At 42.4% G+C, this 13,350-nt stretch overlaps 1 protein-coding gene across 3 annotated transcripts in view; it reads right to left on the reverse strand.

Annotated features, from left to right (window-relative positions):
- ACE (angiotensin I converting enzyme) overlaps positions 1–13,350 on the reverse strand; it is a 147,178-nt gene that overhangs the window by 88,738 nt on the left and 45,090 nt on the right. For all 3 annotated transcript variants that reach the window (XM_056548167.1, XM_056548166.1, XM_056548165.1), the window contains exons 3-4: positions 9,631–9,798; positions 1,698–1,791 (exon numbers count right to left, since the gene is read on the reverse strand). In XM_056548167.1, coding sequence (XP_056404142.1) covers positions 1,698–1,791; positions 9,631–9,798 — 262 coding nt within the window. The remainder of the gene's footprint in view (positions 1–1,697; positions 1,792–9,630; positions 9,799–13,350) is intronic.

A 13,350-nucleotide genomic window follows, 5' to 3' on the forward strand; every position in this document is an offset into this window, starting at 1 on the left:
TCATCTCAGTACCTCATGGCAGTCATGCTACCTCTGGCAAGCACATGGAGGGCTATGTGGCCCCCAAAGAAATGCCACCCTGCACCATTACTGACCCACCACCTAACTGGTCATGCTGGAGGATGATGCAGGCAGCAGAACATTCTCTGTGGTGTCTCCAGACTGTCACATGTGCTCAGTGTGAACCTGCATTCATCTGGGAAGAGCACAGGGCACAAGTGGCAAATGTGCCAATCTTTGTGTTCTCTGGCAGATTCCAAACGTCCTGCACGGTGTTGGGCTGTAAGCACAACCCCCACCTGTGGACGTCGGGCTCTTATAGAGAGTTTCTGACCGTTTGAGTGGACACATACACATTTGTGGCCTGCTGGAGGTCATTCTTCAGGGTTCTGGCAGTGCTCCTCCTGCTCCTCCTTGCACAAAGGCGGTGGTAGCGGTCCTGCCGATTGGTTGTTGCCCTCCTCCATGTCTCCTAATGTACTGGCCGTGCATCCATCCTCTGGACACTACGCTGAGACACAGCAAACCTTCTTACCACAGCTCACATTGATGTGCCATCCTGGTTGAGCTGCACTACCTGAGCCACTTTAGTGGTAGCATGAGACGGAGTCTACAACCCACTCGAGTGAAAGCACCGCCAGCATTCAAAAGTGACCAAAACATCAGCCAGGAAGCATAGGAACCGAGAAGTGTTCTGTGGTCACCATCTGCAGAAACACTCCTTTATTGTGGGTGTCTTGCTAAATGCCTATAGTTTCCACCTGTTGTCTGTTCCATTTGCACAACAGCATGTGAAATTGATTGACAATCAGCGTTTCTTCCTGAGTGGACAGTGTGATTTCACAGAAGTGTCATTGACTTGGAGTTACATTGTGTTGTTCAAGTGTTCCCTTTATTTCTTTGAGCAGTGTGTGTATATATTTTATATGTTATGAATTAAGTATTTCCCTCAGGGAGGGACACTGCTTCCGGTGGACAGAGATTCAAAAAGTCCATTACCACCACAATATTGGAAAAATTGACCTGGCATCAGGCGCTCGGGGATCCAGAGAGATCTCACAACCAGTTCATGGAGGTGGATAGGAATTCAAGCTTTATTAGTATACAACAACGCGTTTCGGGGTTAGCATACCCCTTCTTCAGATTGACAGATTTTGTCACAAAATCTGTCAATCTGAAGAAGGGGTATGCTAACCCCGAAACGCGTTGTTGTATACTAATAAAGCTTGAATTCCTATCCACCTCCATGAACTGGTTGTGAGATCTCTCTGGATCCCCGAGCGCCTGATGCCAGGTCAATTTTTCCAATATTAAGCTCACCCACAGGATCTCCTCATTGGATCCATCCTGAAGACTTGTAGGCTTGCACGGAATCCTTCATTACCTCAGACTGAGGTTATATGCGTATTATTATACGCTCCAGGTGAGCGGCCATTCATTAGACCCCTTACGTATCCCCACTCTACATGGGTCTCTATATAAATTTTTAGGGTAATGCACTAGGCGCCTCCTTGGGCCTTCTCTCTTTTTTTCTATTTATTTACATTACCACCACACACACTCTAAGTTTACCACTAAGGGAATCCATTCTTCCCATCTGTCAGGACATTAATTTCACCACATACATAGGTCAATGTACATAAGACAAAGCACAATATATAGTGCCATGAAGATTTTGTTATAGAGAGGTATCTTACCTGGTTCGAGAGACCAGCAGTTAGTGCTTTGCCCAGGCGGACAGACCTTTGATGTGGAATAGATTTCTTCCATCTGGCTGAGAATGTTGTTAGTCTGTAAAAATATAATACATTTAGTATAGGCTAATAAGATGCAGAACATTAACTCATGTCAAATTCAAGGATAAACCATAGGCAATCTGCTGTAAAAGATCTACTACATCAGCACACACAAAAAACTTGGTAGAGCTAGTTAGGCTTGTCAGTTTTAGCTCTTGAATACAATTCTGTGAAATTTTGTTCCGTTTTATTGAAATGCCTTTACTGCTCTTCCTTTTATAACATTTTACTAAAAATGTACTTAAAATTATTTTTTTTTTTTAAACTACCAAAAGGTAGCCAAGAATGCAGGAGGCTATTCTACATTATCATCTGGGATTTAAGTAGAGGGCAGAGTGCTGTATGTACACAAATACTAGTGTTGGGCGCGAATATTTGCGGCCAATGCCGCTCATCACTAACAAATACATCCTGTATACACAGAGGAGATCCATGAGGTCTCCGCTATGCTTGCAAAATAAAACACATATTTTGAGAAAAGTGCTTCTATTGATGAAACCACATCGAAATACGGGGCAGCTTACACAATAAAAATAAAAAAAAGGACAAGTTAGAACTTTTAGAAGAAGTCAATTGGATGCGTGTCCGAGGAAGGTAGAACGCTGTAGATGACAAGTTGTAATGAATTCCTCCTTTGATACCCAAACATGCTGGATTTTCTGGTCACAAGCAACTTTGCCAGCACTGACTTCAATGTTAAATTGCCTGCAAAAGAAACCCATTTGCAACTTCTTTAAACAAATGTGCACATTACTGGAGGAAACCTGGTTTACAGAGGGAGTATGGACCATCCTTTGGCCGTCCAGGTGGATCCCAGGAGCAATTTTGTCCTCCCTGAGCTATAGTGAAGGAGGAATATTAAACCTGGACCTTTGCAGGTGCTTTTTGTCCTGAAAAAGAGAAGAAAGGTGTGGGGCCCCCTCTCCTTCTTGGCGAAGGGCTTAGGATAGACTGCATCCTTGTGTCCTTTGTGTTAACATATTTGCACTTTTAAGCGCTCGGGTGAGGCAGTGCTCTAAAAAAAATTTTCTTAAAAACACACACACCCCAAAAGTCTGGATAAAGTTAGGTCATCTGTATGTTTTACAACCAATGTGTAGCAAGGCCATGGCAGAGGTGTCGACATGCGTAATTTTAAAGTTATTGATATAAAACTAGAACCAGCTATTTATCTGCAGTAGCTTTTTATGGCAGCTGTGATGAGCATATACAGTGTGCACTTAGTCACGCAAGACACGTAACTATGAGGACATGCAACGTGTGGTCCACTGAATGTGATCTGACTGACTGAGGAGCAATGAGATAATAGTCATAAAACAAGTTCATCAGAGAATGAACAGTTCTAGAAACAATATTTACAGTACATGCTATGACCAACCTTTATCTTGAAGAACCATACTGACTAGTATGACCTTATTAAGAACTACGCTGCTCAAGATCTGTCTGAAGGAACTTTCAAGAGGCAATATGGAGTGCTAGGTCCAGGCTTAAAGAAATTTTAATATGGCGCTATGCAATTTCTTTCAGGTGCATGGTTGTCTTAGGGAAGGTGTCTTAACATCAATTATTGGATTGGGTTTGTCTCAAACTGTGACTTTGCTATAAGTTCAAGGGTTCTGTCATTAGAAAAAGTTTTTTTTGTATAATGTAGAAGACCATATACTGTGTATAGTCGAGCATTAGCCATTCAGAATATAAGCCAAGGCCCATAATTTCCCCCCAAAAACTAGAAAAAGTTATTGACTTGACTATAAACCAAGGGTGGGAAATACATCATCACCGCCTGTCAATCCCTTAGTCATCATCCAGACCCCCCCCCCCCCCTTTTGTTTTTTACTCACCTCCCCAGTTATTGCTTTCCTCGGTGGGAAGGAAGGGTGAGCTGGTCTGGGCCGTCCATCTTCGGCCATCTATGCTGCAGGGACCATCCGGTGGGGAGGGTTAGTCGTTCCGGGCTGTCCATTTTCACCGGGAGGCCCTCTTCTCTGCTCCGGGCCGGCCAAGGACTAGTGACATTGCGTTGATGACGCGCAGGGACGTCCGTGCACAGCAAACATCCGTGACATTCCTGCGCATGAACGTCCCTGCGTATTGGAGTCAATGCAGCATAACTAGTTCGGGGCCGGCCCGGAGCAGTGAAGACGGACAGCCCAGAACGATTAACCCTCCCCACTGGACGGTCCCTGCAGCATGGATGGCCGAAGATGGATGGCCTGGCCCATCCCCTCACAGCTAAGCCAGTTTTTTGTTCTCTCGAGTATAAGCCGAGGGGGGAGTTTTCAGCATGAAAATACTTATTCTTGAGTATATATGGTACATTGGTTAAAAGTGTGTACATTTTTGTTCCTGTGTGTCTCTGTGAAGAGTCCAAAAATACAGGAAGTGATGGTGGACAAGCAGGGCTCTGTGCAAGGAGGCTCTATGACACGCTCCCGGCTCATACAGCAGGATGATTGGCAAGCCAGGAGTCTGCACAGAGTCCTGCTTGTCCCGCCCTCACTTCCTGTATTTGGTCTCCTCAGAGACACACAGGCAATAGCTGCAGGGACAGCATTTTTTCATCCAAAAATACAAAAAAAAAAATTTACCAATGTATATTGCAGATATACATCTAGTTTATCTACATTATATCTAAAGTTTTTGCTAACGACCGGTACACTTTCAGTTAAAGAACAATCTGAAATAGTTATATTTTCCATGCCTGTTACTGAGAACCTTGGTAGTGCAGAGAATTAAAGAAAGTGAACCTCTGTTATCCCCTTATGGATTTAAGTAAATTTTTATTTAGTTTTCCTTCATCGACTTTCATAACTTTAGTTCCCCATCTACAAAGCTATACGAAAGGGAAAACACTGTACAATACACATTTAGCAAAATCTCATCCCTAATCTTAACCCTAAAAAGATGCTCTCGCAAACCTGAAGAGGAGAGGACTGTGCACACAAGGATACCTGATCTATTGATAAACACACTTGTGTAAAGAGGAACGGTCCAAAATGAAAAATCAATTGCACCTGCCAGCACACGTACACCAGTACCCAGACACTATACCATAGTGTATACCAGTGTCAAGGATTTCCTCTATTGTTCAGAACCCTCCTTCCCCATTAGAAAAGGTGCAGAGGCCACAGGAAGGATTTCAGGGCTCAGAATGAGCAGATAGACTTCACTAGAGGTACCACTGTGACCCACCGGCCCCTCTCTACTACTCCCATCTCAAATGGAATATTTCAACTTGCATTTCTGCTATTTTAATTAGAAGTGTAAACTTGCAGAGTGCTACTGCAGCCTTCTCTCTTTTGTAAGCTTATTTATACATTTTACATATGCCAGGAGCCTTCTTGCTACATACACCATACACTCTGCTCCCATTCAGCTCAGTCCAGTCTTTGAATTTTCAGCTTTTTTTCTGCTTCCAAGACCAGCACTTGATACAAGACCTGCTAGCTAAGCCAATCACTGCCATCAGTGTCATCTTGGCCAGTGATTGGCTGACCGTGCAGGTCCTGCAACAAGTGCTCATCTCGAAAAGCAGGGAGATAGCAGATCAGGATACTGAAAGCAGCAGCAGGACAAAAGCTGCTAGGGGACCAGGGCTGAGTAAGTATAGAATATATTTTTTGGAAACTGCTGAAATATCCCTTTGAATCAACTATAAGTTCACACTAGGTACTGGCAGGGTTGGCACTAGCATAAGGCATATATAGCTTAGGGCACCAGTGACATGGGGAGGGGGGTGGAAAAATCCAAACCTCCAGCCACTGGCAGGGAATTAAGACCAGAGTCCTGGGTATTGACCGTCCATCCCTCAAAAGCCAGTTTGACAAATATATATGCTCAGCTGATTTGGATGACAACCAGACATAGGCATAAAGTAATCGGGCACAATGAAGATTAAAATGTGCAATCCTCAATTCCCTGGTGGCAGTTTGCAGGTCCCCCTACATTAAAAATATATTTGTTGATCCAACAAACGGTATAATGGGTGTAGGTAATTTTAGGTGTTGTCCATACATGTCCATTGTATTAAATGGGATTATACACAATTTTTTCCTCTTCTACATTTGGCTTACTCCAAGCATATTTTACAGGAGTGACCACAGGAAGTACAGGACGCAGATTAGCCCCCTAGATAAAAAAAAATAGGCCATGTGTACTTAAAAATCATTTAGATTACTGATTTATCAATTCTAACAGTTCAGCTTACTGGAAAACATTATCCTCATTGCACATTTGATGTATATAGCAGTGTTATGCAGGGCACATTGTATTAATGGTAATATGTAATACAGTGATCCCTCAACTTACAATGGCCTCAACATACAATAGTTTCAACATACAATAGTCTTTTCTGGACCATTGTAAGTTGAAACCAGACTCAACATACAATGCTACAGACCATCCAGATCTGTGAAACGTGTCAAGTACCCCCTACAGTACAGGGAGGTATTACATGTTTTGTACACTTTACCTGTACCAGGGTTACCTGCTCCTCTGGACACCAGGTGGGGGCAGCTCCATGTTACTTTTTTAGGACACTGCGTCTTCTGTACAGGAGCCTGAAGAAGATCCTGTCCTCTACATAGACCAGTGTTTCCCAAGCAGGGTGCCCCCAGCTGTTGTAAAACTACAACTCCCAGCATGCCCGAACAGCCTTTGGCTGGGAGTTGTAGTTTTGCAACAGCTGGGGGCTCCCTGCTTGGGAAACACTAACATAGACAGTGATTACAGCTCCCAGCAGATCTTTATTACTTTTATTTATAAGGATTTGCTTTATCTATATTAGTTATCTACTTATTTTTCTTTAATTCTCACTTTTTCCTATTTTTTCAGATGACATTTTGGTGCCTTTAGAACCAATTACCAGGTTTCCATAGAGTTCTGGTCTCAACATACAATGGTTTCAACATACAATGGTCGTCCCAGAATCAATTAATATTGTAACTTGAGGGACCACTGTATATGCATACATCCTTTTTTCCCTGCTATTCAGTCGGCCGCTGGAGTTTAGACTCATTAAATGCTTGAGTCATTTCCCACTGAACGGCTCTGACAATCCCTGACAATCCCTGCCATTTCTCTGCATGCTCCTTATAGCCTGTTCAAGGTCAGAACATGTTACAGCCCCACAACAACTGAGGGGATGAAGGAGAGGTGGTGGGGGGGGGGGGGGGGGGTTAGGAAACGCCTGAATACTTAAGGAGCAGTCACTTTCCGGCATCCCTCGACAATTATTTACATAAAGTGTATGACATACTGTTCAGAAAGAAACAATATGCAACAAGAAATAAAGTCATGTGTTTATTGGCTCAGTTCAAATTATTTTATTTTCCTTTGCTTATATAGAGCGAACATGTTCTGTCACTTTGCACTCCTATCAGTCTTTGTCCATGTAAGAGGGCTAGAGGGCAGAGTCCATCATTACCGTGCACCAAGTGTAGTCATGCATACTGTTGGATTAGGTTAAAGAACCTTTAAGTTTCCTTAAGCTTGAAGTGTTTTGAAACATATGTGGGTCCCGTTGTATGGTGAAGCTTTTCCATGGACCACAGGGCATTGACTACAGGAGTGTTGCTCAATCAATTTGGGGAGTTCTATTAAAAAGGGTTATATCTTCCATTCACAGGATAAGGGATAAGTAGAGTCTACGATTAAGCACGCTCAGTGCGAAACGCGTCAGACGCATCTATCTCTGTGTATGTAACCTGTCTGGTGGTCCTTGAATAAAGAAAAACTTCTTTTAACCGCACCTCGAGAGCTGGACGACAATCTTTTGTTCACAAGGGATAAGTGGTTTATCTTTCAGGGTCTGACCACTGGGACCACCACCACTCACGAGAACATAAGCCAATCATCACCAAAGTAAAGGATGCAGCAGTGCACATGTTCACCGGCTACTATTCACCGTTTATGGAACTTTGCTACCATTGCCAAGTGCTGAATGATGCTACATTTGCAAATCCTGTAAATTTATAAACTATGATCAGCTTAAATGGCTAACATCGGCCACTTTGGCTGAACATTATCTAAATGTGAACAGCCAGCTTTAGATGCCATAGTTGCTATTGTCCACAGTATCCAAGTGGTTACCTGGCTGGGATCAGAGTTCTCTCTAATCCCTGCCATTATTTGGTGGAAGAGGGGGGGGGGGGGGGCTGTCCAATCTTCCGCTTTTAATTTTTTACCTGTTACCTTTAAGGGGTACTCCGGTGAAACTTGTTTTCATATCAACTGGCTCCAGAAAGTTAAACAGATTTGTAAATTGCTTCTGAAAATAAAGATTATCCTACCAATACTTATTAACTGCTGAAGTTGAGTTCTTTTTTGTCTGACAACAGTGCACTCTGCTGACACCTCTGTCTCAGGAACTGTCCAGAGCAGGAGATGTTTGCTATGGGGATTTGCTGCTACTCTGGACAGTTCCTGAGACAGGTGTCAGCAGAGAGCACTCTTCAGACAGAAAATAACTCAACATCAGCAGCTTATAAGTACTGGAAGGATTAAGACTTTAGTAATTGAAGAAATTTACAAATCTGTTTAAATCTTTCTAGAGCCAGTTTATATGATATATATATAAAAAAAAAAAGTTATATATTTTTTTATTTAATTTTTATATATTTTTTCCCCTTCTTCCTCCCCATTGGAATACTCCTTTAAGTTATCATCCCCCCCACTGTGGGCTATAGATGGCACTTCATTCATTTTTAGAGAAGTACTGAAAAATCTTCGGGAGTGTTGTACTCAAATATCTTCGACACTCCCATAGAAGTAAATGGAGCTTTCTTTTGGATAGGGGGAAAAGACATTTTTCACTTGACAACCCCTTTAATAGAACCAATATATTCAGCTGCATTGTACAATTGGTTAGGTTAATTCAGAACACTCTCTGCCCCCCACGTGGCTTTCAGATTTTCCACCTTAACATATTCATATTATACCTACAGGGCCCTATCACACCATGGATAAGAAGTGCAGAAAAATACCTTGGCAGCAGGCGCTCCGCAATCCAATAGGAAGTATCCATTCAAGTCACGAGGTAGAGAGTTCAGCAGCTTTATGTACAACAATGACGCGTTTCGGGGTTAATGCACCCCTTCAGATTGATACAGTTCATCTGTACTGTGAAGGGGTGGATTAACCCCGAAACAAGTCATTGTTGTACATGAATAAAGCTGCTGAACTTTCTCCCTCGTGACTAGAGTGGATACTTCCTATTGGATTGCTGAGCGCCTGCTGCCAAGGTCTTTTTCTGCAGTAGAGATGAGCGAACTAACAGTAAATTCAATTCGTCACAAGCCAAATTTACTGTAAGTTCGCTCATCTCTATTCTGCAGGACACCGGCTGGTTGTTCCTGGGACCTTTGGGCTGCATGGATCCATACCATCTTTACAACCCCAAAAGGGGGTGTTATGCGTATTTCCTATACACTCAAGTTGAACGGCTATTTTATAGAGCCCCCCTCTAACAAGGGACACCCCCTCTCCTTTGTCTAGGGTAATGCACGAGGCGCCATCCTGTGGTCTTTTTTGGTTTCTACTTCTGCACCTATCACATGATGACTACAAGACAAGGGCACCTGTTCTTCCTTACTATGCCTGTATGTAACAGCAGATAGGTCCCACTTGGCCAATGCTTGTCCTGTGCCAAGGGAAACTCCATTGCAGCTTGACAAGAGGCTGGTTAAATAGGCACAGTCATTTGAACAAACTTTGCATAGATCAATAGTACAAGCAAATAAAATAAACTTTGTCATACATCTTATTAGACAAAAGTGCTTCTTTCTCCTGTTATGGAATTTAAAACAAGGAGAGAAGCATTTGGTAGAGAACTTACCCTATTACGTGCAGTTTCATTCAAGTTAGCAACTCCCAAGGTCCAGATGGACTCTATTACTTTCTTTAGCTGAGGGTCTGTAAAATTACTGTAAGTGTCATGGAAAAGTTCCTTGGCTTTTAGTCCCCAAGCTGCATTGAACTCCTGCTCCTCACCAGCAGCCAGTACCTAAAATATAGGTAAATAATTAGTCCATAAGACAACATATATGGATTTCTCCAATCTACAGATTTGTTTTCATATAGTTGTATCCATAGTTTTCCCTTTTAATCATAAGACACTACTACTCCATGTACAAACTTCTTTACAACACTGAAGTCTTATCTCCTTACAAGCTAAGCAACGCCACAAAGACATCCAGGACCTCCAAGTGCAGATGAAAGTCTGTCCCATGTGCTACAGCTTAAAAAAAAAAAAAAAAAAAACAAGCTTCTCGTTCAGCAGTCATTTTCTCAATAGTTGTGGTGTTAGGCCATGAGAGAAGATACCTTATCATTCCCTAGTATAGTTACAATTGAAAGCATTCATGCAGTTTATGCTACAGCTTACAGGGTAACACGTCTCTAATGTATGTTTTGCGTACACCCATACTTATTCAGGTAGTGCTTAGTCCCTGCCCCTAACAAAGCTGACCTCAAGCAAACATACATTGGCGAAGTAATAAAGTATGTATTCTATTCAGAGAACATGGTTTGTGTTTATTTTTTTTTTCCTTTGGGGGGGGGGGGTATTAGTTTTTATTGGTGGTAGGAGACTTAAAGGGGTACTCCGGTGAAAACCTTTTTTCTTTTAAATCAACTGGTGGCAGAAAGTTAAACATATTTGTAAATTACTTCAATAAAGAAATCTTAATCCTTCCTGTACTTATTAGCTGCTGAATACTACAGAGGAAATTCTTTTCTTTTTGGAATGCTCTCTGATGACATCACGAGCACAGTTCTCTCTGCTGACGTTATTATAATAATAACGCTTTATTTATTGTTGTCCTTAGTGGGATTTGAACCCAAGTCCCCAGCACGGCAAGGCAGCAGTGCTAACCACTGAGCCACCATGCTGCCCTTAGCATACATCTGCTATGCATGGTTGCTAAAATGGACAGAGATGTCAGCAGAGAGCACTGTGTTCGTGAGGTCATCAGTGTTCCAAAAAGAAAGGAATTTCCTCTGTAGCATTCAGCAGCTAATAAGTACTGGAAGGATGAAGATTTTTTTTAATAGAAGTAATTTACAAATATGTTTAACTTTTTGCCACCAGTTGATTTAAAAGAAAAAAAAAGGTTTTCACCGGAGTACCCCTTTAAAGTTGCTTTTTATTTCATGCTTTTTTTTAGCTTGTGATATGGCAAAATTAAAACCCAGTGCATTTGGTATTTTTAAAATTTACCATATGGCTCAATATTATATCATAGTTCCTACATTTCTGCACACAGTAATGCCAAAATGTTACTTGTGTATCTTAGATATATTTAAAAAAAAAAAAAAAAAAAAAAAAAAAAAAAAAATGGGAATGTGGGCAACTTTGAATGTATTGGAGGTTATATTTCAAGTTTTTAAAACGAGTGCCATACTATAGTATTGCAATGTTCTGTCAAGATTGGTGCTCTTCTAGTATAGTCTACCTATGGCAGGCCATGCTAGCAGATCTGACACAGCCACAAAAGGTCTTCAGAAGGCCACAGCTGCCTTGACAGACGGGAATGGCAACTTATTTTAGTAGCTGAATATCGCGGCCACTAGTTAGAGAGTTAATGACTGGCATCAGCCGGAGAGGGATAGGCTCAACTCCACACCTTCCCACTTGACATATGCACCATCGAATGGAAGAGGTTAAAGGGTTTTTCAGCCCCCTTAAACAAAATTGCCTATAGGGCAGGTAAAAGCACCAAAAACAAGACACTACATAAATCATTCCCAGTACTCAGACACTTGTAAGGGTATATGACGATTGTCAACAGGGCTTCAGTCCAGCAGTCTAAAGCACAAGGGGTGGGGTGAGTATTTTTTTTCCTTCTCTCCCCCATTTGTGCCTGCCTCTGAACAACTTTGGCAACAAAAAAATAAATAAATAAATAAATAAATAAATAAATAGGGACTAGAGAACCCCTTTTGGGAAAAAGCCAATTTAAGTGTGGCTTAAAATAAAGCTAGACCTTCCCCAAGCCCCTTCAGCTTTTGACTCAGACTCTCCACTGTCCCGTAGGAAGTACTTATCCTGAGGCATATTGAAATTCTTTATGTCTAGACAACCCTTTTAAAGCCTTCCTTTATATTCTCATGTTTTTGAATCATCTCCTGGTTTTAGCTTAAAAACTGCAGGTGTGATTCCAACCTTAAAAGGGTACTCTGGTGGAAAAATTTTTTTCCTTCTCTCAAATCAACTGGTGCCAGAAAGTTATACAGATTTGTAAATTACTTCTATATAAAAATCGTAATCTTTCCAGTACTTAGCTGCTGTATGCTCCACAGGAAGTTTTCTTTATAAATTTCCTTTCTGTCTGACCACAGTGCTCTCTGCTGACATTCCTGTCCAGAGCAGGAGAGTTTTGCTATGGGGGAATTGTTCTCCTGCTCTGAACAGTTCCTGACACAGACAGAGGTGTCAGCAGAGAGCACTGTGACCAGACTGGAAAGAACTATACAACTTCCTCTGGAGCATACAGCAGCTGAATAGTACTGGAAGGATTAGGATTTTTTTAAATAGAAGTAATTTACTAATCTGGCACCAGTTGATTTAAAAAAAATTAAAAAAAATTGTTGTCCACTGGAGTAGTCCTTTACAGGGGGGGCCGTTGGAGGGGTGGGGGTGGATTTTTAAACAGAAGTAATTTATAAATCTGTGTTTTTTTTTTTTAAATCAACTGGTGCCAAAAAGTTTTCCACCAGAGTACCCCTTTAACAGTCATTATGAACAGTCATAAGATGCAAGGGTCCACAGGTTAAAGGGGTACTCCGGCTCTTAGACATCTTATCCCCTATCCAAAAGGATAGGGGATAAGATGCCTGATCGCGGGGGTCCCGCCGCTGGGGACCCCCGTGATCTTGCACACCGCACCCAGTTAAAAAAATCAGTCCCCAGAGAGTGTTCGCTCCGGGTCTGATTACTGTCGATCACGGGGCTAAAGCATTGTGACATCACAGCTCCGCCCCTATGTGACATCACGCTCCGCCCCCTCAATGCAAGCCTATGGGAGGGGGCGTGACAGCTGTGGGGACTGATTTTAACAGGGTGCAAGAGCACAGGGGTCACCAGCGGCGGGACCCCCGTGATCAGGCATCTTATCCCCTATCCTTTGGATAGGGGATAAGATGTCTAAGCGCTGGAGTACCCCTTTAAAGTATTCTTATGCCCCATATACTGATCCTCTATATCAGTGGTCTCAAACAGTAGCCGTCCAGATGTTGCAAAACTTCAACTCCCAGCATGCCCGGACAGCCGTTGGCTGTCCGGGCATGCTGGGAGTTGAAGTTTTGCAACATCTGGAGGGCCACCGTTTGAGACCACTGCTCTATATGTGTCCCGAGTGCCTACAAACATCTGTAATCCTGACCCAGAGTCCTGGTGCAGCGCTATCTCCTCTCCTGCAGAAGTGCGCTCCTTCTCCCATCCAATTACGGTCTAATCGCCGTTGCGTTCTGATTACAGCGCGGCGTTCACTACTCCGGGAGATCAGCTTGTTTCCGTCTTTACTGATCTTTCTTTTTGCTGTTTGTCCCATTTCTG

This window comes from Hyla sarda, chromosome 12 (genome assembly GCF_029499605.1).
Source record: "Hyla sarda isolate aHylSar1 chromosome 12, aHylSar1.hap1, whole genome shotgun sequence".
In the NCBI taxonomy this organism is placed as follows: Eukaryota; Metazoa; Chordata; class Amphibia; order Anura; family Hylidae; genus Hyla; species Hyla sarda.